This window comes from Jaculus jaculus, chromosome 1 (genome assembly GCF_020740685.1).
Source record: "Jaculus jaculus isolate mJacJac1 chromosome 1, mJacJac1.mat.Y.cur, whole genome shotgun sequence".
Lineage (NCBI taxonomy): Eukaryota > Metazoa > Chordata > Mammalia > Rodentia > Dipodidae > Jaculus > Jaculus jaculus.
In genome coordinates this window covers 142,324,703-142,340,469 of record NC_059102.1, presented here as the reverse complement: position 1 = coordinate 142,340,469, position 15,767 = coordinate 142,324,703, and the positions used below count along the sequence as shown (strand labels likewise).

The 15,767-nt window shown below is 46.5% G+C and overlaps 1 protein-coding gene across 5 annotated transcripts; it reads right to left on the bottom strand.

The window, feature by feature from the left end:
- Positions 1 to 1,955: 1,955 nt before the first annotated feature.
- Positions 1,956 to 12,456, bottom strand: Rnf183 (ring finger protein 183). Of its 5 annotated transcripts, none has more exons than XM_045133198.1 (3): positions 12,210 to 12,456; positions 6,859 to 6,924; positions 1,956 to 3,808 (listed from the first exon to the last, which is right to left on the bottom strand). In XM_045133198.1, the coding sequence occupies exons 2-3, from the start codon at positions 6,889 to 6,891 to the stop codon at positions 3,194 to 3,196; spliced, it is 648 nt and encodes a 215-aa protein (XP_044989133.1). In that variant the 5' UTR covers positions 6,892 to 6,924; positions 12,210 to 12,456; the 3' UTR covers positions 1,956 to 3,193. The 5 variants fall into 5 exon arrangements, with proteins under 5 accessions (XP_044989133.1, XP_044989134.1, XP_044989142.1 ...); XM_045133199.1 differs by having other exon boundaries at positions 6,859 to 6,921; XM_045133207.1 differs by lacking the exon at positions 6,859 to 6,924.
- Positions 12,457 to 15,767: the final 3,311 nt, after the last annotated feature.

Genomic DNA, 15,767 nt, shown 5'->3' with positions numbered 1-15,767 from the left:
TCCCCACTTCTACCTCTTGAACTTAGGAGAAGACTACTGTGTTGCTGCTCCACAGAATGACTGTTTCAGGACAGGCGAAGTTTCATCATACACAACTGTTACACATTTTTTATATATTTTATTCATTTATTTGAGAGAGGGGAAAAAAAACAGGTGTTCCAGATCCTCCAGCTGCTGCAAACAAACTCCAGATGCATGCACTGCTTTGTGCATCTGGCTTACACAGGCCCTGGGGAATCAAACCTGTCTTAGGCTTCACAGGCAAGTGCCTTAACTGCTAGGCCATCTCTCCAGCACCCCCCCCTTTTTTTTTCCTTGGTTTTTTGAGGTAGGGTCTCACTCTAGCTCAGGCTGACCTGGAATTCACTCTAGTCTCAGGGTGGCCTTGAACTCATGGCAATCCTCCTACCTCTGCCTCCCAAGTGCTGGGATTAAAGATGTGTGCCACCATGCCTGGCTCCCCTTTTTTTTTTTTTTTTTTTTTTTTGGTTTTTCGAGGTAGGGTCTCACTCTGGTCCAGGCTGACCTGGAATTAACTCTGTAGTCTCAGGGTGGCCTTGAACTCACGGCGATCCTCCTACCTCTGCCTCCCGAGTGCTGGGATTAAAGGCGTGCGCCACCATGCCCGGCTTTGGCTCCCCATTTTTTAAAAATATTTTATTCATTTGAGAGAAAGGCAGATAGAATCAGCGTGCCAGAGCCTCCAGATGCTGCAAACTCCAGATGCATGAGCCACCCTGTGCATCTGGCTTACATGGGTCCTGGGGAATCAAACCTGGATCCTTTGGCTTTGCAGACACTGTGCCTTACTGCTAAGCCATTTCTTCAGTCCTGTCATGCATTTTACTGTAGCAGGTCTATGTGTTCCTCACCTTGGCACACTAAATGCAAAAGCATAACCTCCCCCCTTCATTGAGTACCAAAGGTTTTCCCATGCATTCCCCCATAAAGGGTGAGACTGCTTGTTACATTTTGAATCCAAAGTGTCTCTCAAAGCATATTCTTTTGAACACTTGTTCTGCAGCTGATGGCATTATCTTTTGTCTGTTTTAGTTTTTTGAGGCAGGATTACACTCTAGTTCATGCTGACATGGAATTCACTTTGTAGTCTCAGGGTGGCCTCAAACTCACGGCAATCCTCCCTCTGCCTCCCAAGTGCTGGGATTAAAGGTGTGCGCCACCACACCTGGCTTCCACCTCTGCCTCCCGAGTGCTAGGATTAAAGGCATGAGCCACCAAGCCCGGCTTTGATGGTACTATTTTGGACTATGTGGAACTCTTAGGATGTGGGACCTGATTGGCGGAAATAGGTCACCACTAGCAGATCATTAAAAGTTCTTAATCCAGCCCCTACTTCTAGAGGTTCTTTGCCTCCTGGTCTGCTGTGAGTGTTTGCAACAAGATCCTTCTGCCATGGACTATACTCTAAAACCATGAGCCAGACCTTCCTTCAGTTGTTTCTGTCAGGTACTGACCCAGTGAGAAGACCAGTATTACACTGCCCCAAGGTTAGAACTACCAAGTGCAAAGACAGAATAATAATTAATTTTCCTTTGTCCAAAGGAGCTAAACCTGTGTCTGTGTTTGTTAGTTTATCAATCTCTCCAAGAATGTAGGTTGTATTCTGACAAAGGGCTCTACCACATGCTAGCCTCTGTTCCATCAATGGATGGAGTTTGCTTGAACCATAGGCCCTAGTGCAGAGGAAATGGTCCTTGGGCTTTCCCCATCTCCTCTCTGTCCGTGTTCCTATTAGCTCAGGATATGGTGAGATCATTGCCTAAGTTACCTGCTACAAAGTTATAAGGAACAAAAGTGTAGAGAAATGAAGTCAGTGGAGAGAGATGAGTCAGCTTCGGGGCAATTATCTGACGGCAGCACCGATGGAGGGAAGGCACTGCTCCCGGAGGAAGCTTTCCAGTTTCGTCATGGAGAATTTCCCTTCACATCGGAGCTTACAGGCATCAGGCTTTACTAAATGTAAAGTATATTTTACATCTTTGCCATTTTGGAATAGTTTGTACATTAGTATTCCCTAAAGATTTATGGAAGTTCTTTGACCAGTTAAATAAAACTGACTCAAGTTCTGGCCTCTGACAGCTTATTTGAAAATTTTTAAAAATGCAACATTGTATAATAGTATTTTAACAAATTTGTGATTGTCTCGGTCCAAAGCTACCAGGTAAGATTAGAATCAGAGAAGCAGAAAACAGGGCTTTAGACACTGGGAACCTGTCCCACAGCAGCTAGAAGGGGGTATCTGAAATTTCAATGCTTGGCTCTTGGGTTCTGTGGTGTAAGGTGGAAACTGGGCTCTTCCCCCACCCTATGCCCCAGCCTGTTCTGGCCTAGGATGCAGCTGAAGGATTACCTCTACTAGGTTTCTGCCTTACTTCCTGAGGCCAGTGGTACAATGCTGGCCTCAGCTCCATTGCCCTGCACCAATCTAAGCATGGCCTCTGCACTGACTGGGGGAACACAGCCCTGTTCCTCAAGTCCTGGGTTATTTCCACTTGTCTGGCTTCCTCCACCTCTACACTCTCCTCTGAGGAGCTGTATGCTAGAGTTGTCCCGCGCTGCAGAATGAACACACTCTATCTGCCACTACGGGCCATTGGCCATCCCTGCATACCCTTAACTTTTCCTCCCTTATGCTCTCAGTACCTGCCCAATAAATGGCTGTAGAATGAAGAAATGAATGAATTGAAGAATGCAGGCCATTTTTACTGGGACTGTTGGCAAGAACCCTAGAGGAAGCTGAGGACAGGGTACAAGCACATTTGCCCACAGAATTGTAACACTGAAAGTTTTTTAGCAACACAATGAAAATTGGGCAACTCAATAGTCTGAGCCTAGTCCAAAGCAGCGCCCGTGAGAAACGCAACTCTGTCTGGACCAGTCAGCTTCCTGACAGCACTGTCCAGCCCTTTGGCACAACCTGCAGTGTGGTTGTGAAGCCACAGAACTTCTCTGCCCTCCATGACCCCATGGCTAATACTCAGGTCTCTGCTCTTCCTGCTATTATTATTAACACAGAGAGAGATTATCTCTGTTCCCAGAAGTAGACATGTGGCCTAGTGGCGCCCTGGGCTGTAAAATGAGCAGCACTACAGGAAGACACCAAAGGAAGCTCTGCAGTCCCCAACCCAGCAGCAATGAGAAAGGCTCCGTTCCTCATCCTAGAATACAGCACTTACCCCACACCCCAGAAGAACTGCTTAGTCCAAAAGATGGAGAAGATGAGCAGCAAAGTGACACTAAGGATCACAGCCATCAGATAGGCGAAGATCCGGAAGTGTGGGTTGCGGACACACTCCCTCAGAGAGTAGTGGCTGGGGATGGGCACAGGCCTGGTGGCAGGGACAGTGTCCAGGGGGGACCCTGTCTGACTCCCAGGCTCGGGGCTAATGTCTAACGTGTAGACCTGAGGCTGGCGCAGGAAGTAGCGACTCTTGGGCTGATCCTTGAGGCAGAGCTGGTGGCCTTCCAGGATGACATGGTGGGGCTCCAGGCGAAGCAGGGTCAGCATGGCCATATCAGTGGGCAAGTCAGTGACGGGCTGCCCAGAAGCCAGTATGGTGGGCTGGCGACAGAGTGGGCACAACAAACGACGTCGGGCTGGGGCCACCAGGCTGAGGTGGGCCAGGCATTCCACACAGAAGGAGTGGCAGCAGTCCAGCATTTTGGGGGTGTGGAATGTGTTGTTGAAGGGGTTCCAGCAGACAGGACACTCAGCTGCAAGTTCTTGGCCCTGTGGTTCAGCCATCCTCAGACCACACACAGGGCACAGACCCTCACAGGAAATGTCCTTGAGGAAGGAAAAGAAGCAAAGACACCCATGAGGCTCTGTCCCTGCTGCTCCCAGCTCTAGGGGGCATTAAAGACCTCACATACATTGAGGTAAGTCTAAGGCTTCACAGCCACTCATCTCCCAAGGTGAAAGCCCGAGACTGCATCAGCAGCACTTGGAGTGAGGGGATCACACCTGGACTTTGCAGATAGATAAAACAAACACCTGCGCCAACCTCCCCCCACCCGGCCCTACCCCCCATTATTTGCTCTGGGCTCTCCGGGCTCTCGAAAGAAGGGCAAGCCACGCTTTGTAGGTTTTGCCAAAGGACAGATATTCCCTTCCCTGTAACTTCAAATCTGACCAGGGCAAAGATGGACTCTGTAAGTGCCTTGATCTGTCCCTCCTTTGGGGACATGCCAGTCCCTCTTTCCCTTCCCCCCTTAGGCTTGAGGGCCACCCGCCACAGCCTGCTGGCCTCATCCTCATCCTCATCTCGGTGAGCAGCCCCGGGAAGGCTTTCCGGGAGGCTCTCCTGCCCAGGACCCCAGAGCAGCCCCCGTGCTTCTTCCCAGTCCTCAGGCTCCCTGGCTACTCCGCCTGCGTCCCAACACCCACCTGCGTTTCTGCGGACTGTAGCCGAGTCTGGAGGACTACCGAGGAGGGCCCGAGACTCCAGGCTCCCCCTCTCCTGAATCTGCCAAGCTTTGGAAAACTGCCTTCTCGCCACCAACCCCAGGGCCGTTTCCATGGCAGCGTACTCAGGGCACCTGGAGCTGCCAGGTGGCTCTTGTGCCGCCTCAGCACACCTGTCCAGAACCAAGGCCAAAGAGCTGCCCCAGCGGTGCGCCAGAGGTGGGGACCAAGTTCACCACGCACACCCAAGGCGTGGCAACCCCCTCAGTTTGGAAGCCAAGGAGCTGTAGGTCAGTGGGTGACTCTTTCCAGACCAGAAATCCCTGGCCTGGAAAGGTAAGGGTGGCAGTTTCCTTCTCTAGGTCCTGGGGAGCGTGAGTCTTCTGGGTTTCCTCTCTCCTGGGCCCTTGATTTATTTATTTTCTTTCTTTTTATAATGGCTAGAAAGTCCTCTTTACACAAAGGAGCTGCTTCCCTGCTCTTCTATTGCTGCAAATTTCACCTATTAGTTCTGCATATCAAATTCATCAAGGCTACTTCCTCCTCTTCTCATCTTTTCTTTTTTTTTCTTTCTTCGAGGGAGGGTCTCGCTCTAGCCCAGGCTGAGCTAGGATTCACTATGTAGTCTCAGGCTGCCCTCGAACTCATGGCGATCCTCCTCTCTCTGCCTCCCGCATGCTGCATTAAACGGGTGTGCCACCATGCCTAGATCCTCTTCTCATCTTTTAAAAAATATTTGTATTTGCTAGATGTGGTGGCAGAGGTAGGCGGATCACAGTGAGTTCAAGGCCACCCTGGAAATACAGAGTGAGTTCCAGATGAGGCTGGCTACCTCAAAAAAATAAAAATAAAAGACAGAGCGCTGCGTCCACACTGCTTTGGCAGCATGGGAGCAGCTACAGAGGAAGTGCGTGCGCTCCTGCGCAGGTACCTGTGGCAATACCTCTGAGGGTAGGAACCCAGCGCTGTGCAAGGGAAGATCTGGAGTCTCTCTGGAACCCCTGCTATGACCCTGTCCAATTTACGACTGAAGCAGGTTTGCTTTCCCCTTGGCTTCCTGGTTTTGTCTAGACCTCTGTCACTGCTCCGAACAAGGAAAAAGGAAATGAAGATATGCAGGGGAGATGGCATAGCCCTAACCACAGCTAGGGCGGAATCAAGGATGCTTTATTCAGCAGGCCATTCATCTGTGCCCCAGCCAAGGAGTGCTTGCTGTATGCCAGGTGCCATGCCCAGCCCTGAGGAGATAAAGGTGAACAAAATCAACATCATCTTTGACCTTGTGACATTCAGAGGCTAGTGAGGCAAAAAGATATTTAATGAGTAATGGGCAATAGAGAAATACATAATAATGGGGCTGGGAAATGGCTCAGCAGTTAAAGGCTTGCAAAACCTGCCAACCTGGATTCAATCCTCCAATACCCATGTAAAGCCAGATGCACAAAGTGGTGCATGTGTCTAGAATTCATTTGCAGTGGCAAGAGGTCCAATCTCTCTCTTTCTCTCTCTCTCTCTTTCTTTCCCTCCCTCTCTCTCTCTCTCTCTCTCTCCTGTTCACAAACACATAAATTAATTAAAAAAAAAAAAGAAATACAGGGCTAGAGAGATGGTTTAGTGGTTAAGCACTTGCCTGTGAAACCTAAGGACCCCAGTTCGAGGCTCGGTTCCCCAGGGCCCACATTAGCCAGATGCACAAGTGGGCACATGTATCTGGAGTTCGTTTGAGGCCCTGGTGTGCCCAATTTCTGTCTCTCTCTATCTGCTTTCTTTCTCTCTGTCTGTTGCTCTCAAATAAATAAAAATTAAAATTTTTTAAAAAACCTATTTTTTTAAAAAAAGAAATACAAGACAGGTATGGTGGCACACAACTTTAATCCCAGCATTTAGGAGGCAGAGGTAAGAGGATAACCCTGAGATTACATAACGAATTCCAGGTCAGCCTGGGATAGAGTGAGACCCTATCTTGAAAAAACAAAAAAGAAAAGAAAAGAAAAAGAAATGCATAATATTAATCAATAGTATAAAGGACAAAGAAGAAAACCAGCTTGAGATGGAAAGTTTCTCCAAAGGGGTGATATCAACATCAAAACTCAAGGATGGATTCAGCCAAGTGTGCAGGGAGGCAGGAGGCGAGATCTGTAAGTTCTGGAGCTCATTTGGATTTATTGGATGAGGGGAGCCTGATCCCTGACCTATTTCCATTTTTGGAAATCTTTTCCAATTTGAAAAATTCCAATTTAAAAAAAATATGAGATTTGGGCCAGGTGTGGTGGCACATGCCTTTAATCCCAGCACTTGGGAGGCAGAGGTAGGAGGATTGCCATGGGTTTGAGGCCACCCTGAGACTACATAGTGAATTCCAGGTCAGCCTGAGCTACAGTGAGACCCTACCTCGAAACACCCACCCCCCAAAAAAAATTATATTGGCTTACTTGAGACAGGGTCTGTTGCAGTCCGGTTCGCATTGCTATTAGAAATCACCCAACCAAAAGCAGCTTCTGGGAAAAAGAGATTTATTTTGGCTTACAGGCTCGAGGGGAAGCTCCACGATGGCAGGGGAAAAGGATGGCATGAGCAGAGGGTGGACATCACACCCTGGCCAACATAAGGTGGACCACAGCAACAGGAGGGTGTGCCAAACACTGGCAAGGGGAAACTGGCTTTAATACCCATAAGTCAGCCCCCAACAATACACTCCCTCCAGGAGGCGTTAATTCCCAAATCTCCATCAGATGGGACCCTAGCATTCAGAACACCTAAGTTTATGGGGGACACCTGAATCAAATCACCACAGGGTCCAACCTTGAACTTGCTACGTAACCCAGGCTGGTCTCAAACTCAAGATCACTCTTCCTCCTAAATCCCAAATGCTAGGATAACAGATGTGAGCCAACACCCTTGGTCCCTCTTTTTGTTGTTGTTGTTGTTTTGAGTCAAACCCAACAAACTGGACTTTTTTTTTTTTTTTTTTTTTTTTTTTTTTGGTTTTTCGAGGTAGGGTCTCACTCTGGTCCAGGCTGACCTGGAATTAACTATGTAGTCTCAGGGTGGCCTTGAACTCACGGTGATCCTCCTACCTCTGCCTCCTGAGTGCTAGGATTAAAGACGTGCACCACCACGCCTGGCTGGACTTTTTTTTTAATACAAGAGATCAAGAGCAAGGGAGAGGAAGAGAGCCATGCTAATCAAACTCCAGATGCATGCACCACCTTGTGCGCATGTGCAAACTTGTGCACTTGCATCACCTTGTGCGTCTGGCTTACATGAAACCTGGAGAGTTGAACATTGGTCCTTTGGCTTTGCTGGCAAGAACCTTAACTCCTAAACCATCTTTCCAGCCCCTCTTTCCATTTTTAAAATGCCATTCCAGCTATAGAACAGAGCATAGACTGGAAGAGACAAGAATGAGAAGGACAGGGCTGGAGAGATGGCTTAGTGGTTAAGCTACTTGCCTGCAAAGCCCAAGGGCCTTTGTTTGACTCTCCAGGTCCCACATAAGCCATACTCACAATGTGACGTAAGCTTGCAAGGTCACACATGTGCACAAGATGGTGCATGCATCTGGAGTTCGAATACAAGTGGCTGGAGGCCCTGGCATTCCAATTCTCTCTTTCTCTGATAAATAATAATAACAATAATTTTAAAAAGAGGGTGAAGAGATGGCTTAGCAGTTAAGGCACTTGCCTGCAAAGCCAAAGGACCCAGGTTTGATTCCCCAGGACAAATGTAAACCAGATGTACAAGGTGATGAATGCATCTGGAGTTCGTTTGCAGCGGCTGGATGCCCTGGTGCACTCATTCTCTCTCTCTTTCTGTCTGCCTCTTTCTGTCTGCCTCTCAAATAAATTAAAAAAAAAATTTTAGGCATGGGAAGGACAGACCAGCTGGAGGCTGCAGCAGTGTGGTCCTGACATGTTCACTATCCTTCTTAGCCTTCAGGAAACTGTAAATTAGAATAGCACTGAGATCCCCTCTCACCCCAGTCAGAATGGCTACCATCAAGAAAACCAAAAACAAAGTTGGTGAGGATATGAGGAAAGAAGAACTCTTATTCATGCTGGTGGGAATGTAAACTTGCAGCCACTGTGGAAATAGAACTACCATAAGACTCAGCTAAACTGGGAACCAGTCAGCATGCCACAGAGACACATGCTCAGCAATGTTTCTTACTGTACCATGAGCAATAGCCAAGATATGGAACCAGCCTAAATGTCCAGCGACAGATGAATGGATTAAAAGTACAATATATGGACTGGGGAGATGGCTCAGTGGTTAAAGGCATTTGCTTGAAAAGCTTGACAGGCTGTCCTAGTACCTACACAAAGCCAGATGCACAAAGTGGTTCATGTCTCTGGAATTTGTCTGCAGCAGCAAGGAGGCCCTGGCATGCCCTTTCCCTCTCTCTCATTTTCCCTCTCTCCTACTTGCAAATTAATAAATAGAATTTTAAAAAAATGCAATTGGGCATGGTGTTGCATGCCTTTATTCTCAGTACTCAGGAGGCAGAGGTAAGAAGATCACTGTGAGTTCAAGGGCAGTTTGGAACTAGAGTGAGCTCCAGGTCAGCCTGGGCTAGAGTGAGACTCTACTTTGAAAAAGCCAAAGCAAAGCCGGGCGTGGTGGCGCACGCCTTTAATCCCAGCACTCGGGAGGCAGAGGTAGGAGGATCTCCGAGAGTTCAAGGCCACCCTGAGACTACATAGTGAATTCCAGGTCAGCCTGAGCCAGAGTGAGACCCTACCTCGAAAAACCAAAAAAAAAAAAGAAAAGAAAAAAGAAAAAGCCAAAGCACACACACACACACACACACAAAAAAAAAAAAAATGTCCTGGAATACCCATGAGGTCCCCAAAACAATGCAAGTCACTGCCAAAACACTTGATAACCTGCCAGAGCTAAAATATAAGACCCTATTGCTGAAGACATCACTGGTTGCAGTTACAGAACATCAGAATGTCATGCTGGAACCAAAAGGAAACCCATTCCCATCTGTCTAGTCCTCATAGTGCTGGAAAGCCCTATGGGAGCCACGGGAGGAAAACAGATATGGAACCAGCCCAACAACATGAACAAGCAGGAGCCCCTACAGACTACGAAATCAACTAGTCGGAGAAGTACACACTTGTGCAATAGTGGCATGCAGCAGCCTCTGCAGGTAACCAACTGTTCTCTGATTAGACATGAGGCCTGCTCAGTGGGAGAGAACTCATATCTGGTACTGGGAACCAAGTCAGAATCCCATTGTCAGGAAACTCATAGACTCTACAGAGAAGCCCCCACCGTTCTCTGGAAAAGAAGAGTGAGCTTGCACACCAAAATAAAATTTTCATACCCGCTTTTAACCAAGCTGCTCTCATTCTTGGTCAGAGAATCTGCTTTATTTTATAGATGCAAAGAAAACAGAGGAGAACCAAGATCCATTGATAAGATAAGAAGTTAGTTGACTGCCCACCATGAGATGTGCCACCTCTACCACAGCTGCCAGGGCCCAGGAAACATTTCAGGGAAGTGACAACATGAACACTGCTCTTTCTGCTAGCCTGGCAACCAGCCCCAGATTGATGGTAACAAACACAATGATGAATCAACATCTATCAAAATGGGCTGGAGAGATGGCTTAATGGTAAACGTGCTTGCCTACAAAGTCAAAGGAACCAGGTTTGATTCCCCAGAACCCACGTAAGCAAAATGCATAAGGTGGGGCATGCGTCTGGAGTTCATTTGCAATGGCTGGAGGCCCTGGTGTACCCATTCTCTCCCTCTCCTTCTCTCTCTCTCTGCTTCTCTCAAATAAATAAATAATAAAATATTTTTTTAAAAAACTATCAAAGCAGAAATACAGAGGCTACAGAAACTCAACACCAAATCAGACTGCCAACAGACCTGCTGTGGATCTGGGAACATTGTGGAAGAGGGGGCAGAAAGATTGTAAGAGCCACAGAGTGGGTAGGAATACCCTGAGGCATGGTCCCCCACTACCCACAGGGATTGACTGAGGCCTTCAAAACCCCACAGTGAATACCTCAACCCCACTGAGGAGGGTCTCCAGGGTAACAGGAGCTGGGGCAAGGGAATAAAAGAGAATAACCTGTTATAATTAATATAAAAACTAATATATAAAACAATTTGATAAAATATTTTTATATTTTAACTTTATTTTATTTATTTATTTATTTGAGAGAGGGAGAAAGAGAGAGAGAATGGGCATACTAGGGCCTCCAGCCACTGCAAACGAACTCCAGACACATGCACCCCCTTGTACATTTGGCTTACATGGGTCCTAGGGAATCAAACCAAGGTCCTTTGGCTTTGCAGGCAAATGCCTTAACTGCTAAGCCATCTCTCCAGCCCCCTGATAAAATATTTTAATATGGAAATATGTCTATGATATAATGTTATTGCATGAGAAAGAACCAGTAATAAGGCACATTATTATAACATAATCTTATTTCAAAAACAGTACATGGAAAAAATGTCCAGAAACAAGAACAACTAAATACTAGTAATGTTTACTGCTGAGGGCAAGACTAGAGCATTTCTTTCTCATTCCCTTACCTGGAAATTATAACCTTACTCCAATAAATTGGCCTCACTATCCTTGAAGAATAGACCTACATTCTTTGAAGTTCCATTGCCAAAGCGCTCAAGGGGTGCTTAGGAGGAGAGATGGCTACTGTTGCCTGCACCCTTACCTGTGGTGCTTCCCTCAGGTACCCACTGTGTTCCAGGGTCAGTTGGTCTGAGTCCAGACTCCCCAGGAGACACTGCCCCCAGGACAGCTCAGCAACAGTAAGTCCTCCACACCTCCCAACAATCATCCCCAAACAGTTCCTGTCTATGTATTGTTCTGAGATTTCAATATCAAGATGACAGACATGGAGAACTGTCCTTCCCATAGGGCTTCATGCTTTTCAAAGGGGACCTTTCCTTGCTAAGTAAGATCAAAGTGTGGCCACATATCTAAACACCTGCATGAGGCCATTTGGGTCTCCAAACCCATGCTAGGAAGGAAGCAGGATGGAGAGGGGAAAGTCTGCACACTTCAGAACAAGGTTATTGCTGATCTAAAGCAATGGCTTCCCGTCTCTGAGCTTCACTTTCTCCCTAAACAGGCTGAGGACCCTCATTACAGGGATGATGTGAGGAAGGAACCCTTCTGAATTGCCCTGGAACACTGCAGGTGCTTGGTACTTACAGCATGGTGTGTGTGTGTGTGTGTGTGTGTGTGTGTGTGTGTGTGTGTGTGCATTTAGGGCATGTTCTCCCTCTCACCTAGGCTGACCTTGAATTCACTGTAGCTCCAGGCTGGCCTCTAACTCATGGTGATCCTCCTACCTCAGCCACCTAAGTGCTGGAACTAAAGATATGGCCCAATCATATCTGGCTTTTTTGTTTTTTGTTTGTGTTTGTGTACTTTTTCCTTTTCTTTTTTTATTGACAATATCCATATATATATATATATATATATATATATATATATATATATTATGCCATAATTGTAATTCCCTCCTACCACCTTCCATTTTCGCCCTCCTGAATTCCCTCTCCACTGAATCCTTTCTTTTTTCCAACTAGTCTTTCTTTCTATTTTGATGTCATCATTTTTTTCTCTCCTATTAGAGCATGATATTTTTATACCCATTTGATAGGTGGGGAGCCAAGGCCCCGGGATATAAAGTGACTGGGCCAGGGCTTCAGAGCTAAGAGTAGCTGAGCCTGCCTCCCAGGCCAGAGTCCATGCCAGTAGGAGATGCTGCCTCCCTGCCTCCATGCTTCTCCTTACCTGCTGCTGCTCCGAGCCTCCTCCTCCTTCCCAGGCGCAGCCCCCAAGACCGTGCTTTGGGTCCTCACGCCTGCACCTGCTTCCAGGCCACTGCAGGCGGGCCTCATTTGCCTAAGTCTCCCAGCTTTCGTCCAGCTCTGCCTGGCCAGTTTCTCTTTCCTCCCTTCAGACGACTTTGGACTGTCTGCACATACAGGAGATCTGGAAGCTTTGGTCTGTCGGTCTTGCTCTTGTGAGTCACTCTTGAGCTTCTCCAGTGGGTGGGAGGAAGTCCAGTCATGCTTGCAGGCCTCTGTTCTGGGAGGGGCGGGGCTCTAGCCATCCTCCTGCCCTGCTGATCTGCTGGATGGGAAAGGGAGGGGAATCTCTGAAACCTCAGACACTTGGCTTCTCGGAGCCCTGCACTGAAAACACAAAAGGCTCTTGAAAATACAAATGGTCCAGGCCAAGCCTGAAGGCGCACGCCTTTAATCCCAGCATTGGGGAGGTAGAGGTAGGAGGATCACTGTGAGTCCAAGGCCAGTCTGAAACTACATAGTGAATTCCAGGTCAGCCTGGGCTACAGCAAGACCTTGCCTCGAACAAAACTAAAAAAAAAAAAAAAAGGATCCAGCAGGGAAAAAAGAAAGTAGTCAAAGGACAATGAATGCAGTAAGCCTAAGAAGAGCCTGGATTTTCCAGCACATTTTATCAGTAGGGTCAAAACCCGCTGAGAACCCAGACTTTACATATTAGCAACGAAGACAGACAAATCACTCCACTTCCCCAAGCCTCAGTGTCCTCACATGAAATGGGGGATAAAAACCCCCCTCCTGGACCACAGATTAAATGAAGTAATACAGGCTGGAGAGATAGCTCAGCAATGAAGGCGTCTGCCTGCAAAGTCTAATGACCTGAGTTTGGTTCCCCAGTACCCACATAATGCCAGATGTGCAAAGTGGAGCATGCATCTGGAGTCTGTTTGCAATGGTGGGAAGCCCTGGTGTGCCCATTCTCTCTACTTCTCTTCACTATCTCTCTCTGCTTGTAAATAAATTATTTATTTATTTATTTTAAAATGAGGTAATACAAGGAGATCATGGCACACAGAAACACAGTAAATGTTGACAAGAACTGTTGTTATGATAACCTGGTGAAGCACATAGTGGGAAAAGAAATGTAAATGAAACACACAAGACAGATTCAAGAGTGGGAATTGGCAGTCTGGCTCTACAATCTGTCCCATGGCCTCACCATCTTCCAAAAGTGTACCCACGGCTGGGAGCGGTGGCTCACACCTATAATCCCAGCACTTGGGAGTATGAGGTAGGAAAGATAGCTGGGGGTTCAAGGCCAGCCTGGGAATGAGACACTGACTCTAAAAGGGAGGAGGTGGTTGGAAAGATGGCTCAGGGGATGAAGCACTTAGCAGTGTGAAGACTGAAGTTCACATCTCCAGCACCCATGTAGCGCATGTCTGTAATTCTAGCCTGTGTGCTGCAAGATTGGCGGTAGAGACAGGAGAATTGGAAGCTTGCTGACCAGCTAACCTGGTGAACACAGGAGCAAGAGCAGAGACCCTGTCTCAAACAAGGACCAAAGGTTCCTGACTTCACGTGAATGTCATGATTCACATGTGCCTGCACTCACACATATACAGCACACACAAAAGGCAAATAAATAAATAAAAGTGTAGCTAGCTGTGGTGGCACACCACCCCAGCACTTGGGAGGCAGAGGCAGGAGAATTGCTGTGAGTTTGAGGCACCCTGAGTGTACACAGTGAATTCCAGGTCAGCCTGGCTAGAGTAAAACCCTACCTCAACAAAACAAAAAAAGTGTATTCCCCTGGTTAATTTTTGCTTACTTTACAGCATTTCAGATAATTTTTTATTTATTTTATTATATTTTTAGTTTTTCGAGGTAGGGTCTTACTCTAACCCAGGCTGACCTGGAATTCACTATGTAGTCTCAGGGTGGCCTCAAACTCATGGTGATCCTCCTACCTCTGCCTCTGGAATGCTGGGATTAAAGGAGTGCGCCACCATGCCCGGCTAAATTTTAAAACTTTTTATTGACAAGTTTTATACATGTACATAATATATTTGGATCATAATCTCCTCCCATTTACCTTCTTTTGTACCCTTCCAGACCCCTTAGACTAAACACCTTTTCCTCCCAACTAGTATTTCTTCTACTTTGATGTCTTTTTATTTTAATTTAATTTATTTATTCATCAGAAAGAGAGAGAAAATGGGTATGCCAGGGCCTCTAGCCACAGCAAACAAACTCCAGACACACGTACCACATGCACCACCTTGTGCATCTGGCTTACATGGGTTCTGGGGAATTGAACCTAGGTCCTTAGGCTTTGCAGGTGAGTGCCTTAACTGTTAAGCCATCTCTCCAGCCCTGATGTCTTTTTTTTCCTCCTCCATCATACATGCCAGAATGTTGATGAGCCCAATATTGTGCACATAATGACAGTCACTATAAGGTCATGAACACAACAGACATCTCTGGAAGACAGCTTCCTGCCCATCCTCTAGTTCTTACATTATTTCAGCTCCTTCTTCTGCAATGTTCTCTGAGCCTTGGAGGAAGTAATGTAGACGGCCCATTTAACGCACAGCACACAGCAATCACTTTGACAAGTCTCCCTAGTCACCTAGTAATCACCTCCATCTACAATAAAAGAAGCTTCTTTGACCAAAAGTGAAAGCAGCACTACTAAATGGGCCTAGACATAAATATTTAGAGGGCAATTTGATGGACATAACATATTAATTTAGCCAAACAAGTTAATTTTTTAAAAATTTTATTTTTATCATTTATTTTATTACTTATTTGCAAGCAGAGAGAATGAGGGAGAGACAGAGAAGAGAGACATACAGAGAGAGAATGGGCATGCCAGGGCCTCTAGCCACTGCAAACGAACTCCAGATGAATGTGCCCCTTGTGCATCTGGATTACATGGGTCCTGGGGGATTGAACCTGGGTCCTTTGGCTTTGCAGGCAAATGCCTTAACCACTAAGCCATCTCTCCAGCCCCTAAACAAGTTAATTTTTTAACTGATAAACCTGCCAACATTTTCTTTGTATTTATGGTCCTTTTATTATTTTCTTGATCTTCTCAATGGTATTTCAATAAACAGAAATAAATAAATGTATCTGGCTGGGGACAGACTCAAGTGCTCATTTCTCTATTTGACTATTTTAAATGTAATTTTAGGGCTGGAGAGGTGGCTTAGCAGTTAAGGCGCTTGCCTAAATGTAACTTTATTTTTTAACAGTCATTATTTTTTAATATTTTATTTATTTGAGAGGGAGAATATGGGCATGCCAGGGTCTCTAGCCACTGCAAACCAACTCCAGATACATGCACCACCATGTGTATTTGGTTTTACAGGCATCCTGGGAGATCGAACCTGAGTCCTTTGCCTTTGCCAGCAAGTACCTGAACTACCAAGCCATCTCTCCAGCCCTGTCACTTTATTTTTGAATAAGTAATACATTCATGTGACTCAACATATGAAAGGCTTAGTTTTGCAATGAAAATCCTCTTCTTCCAAATACCTAG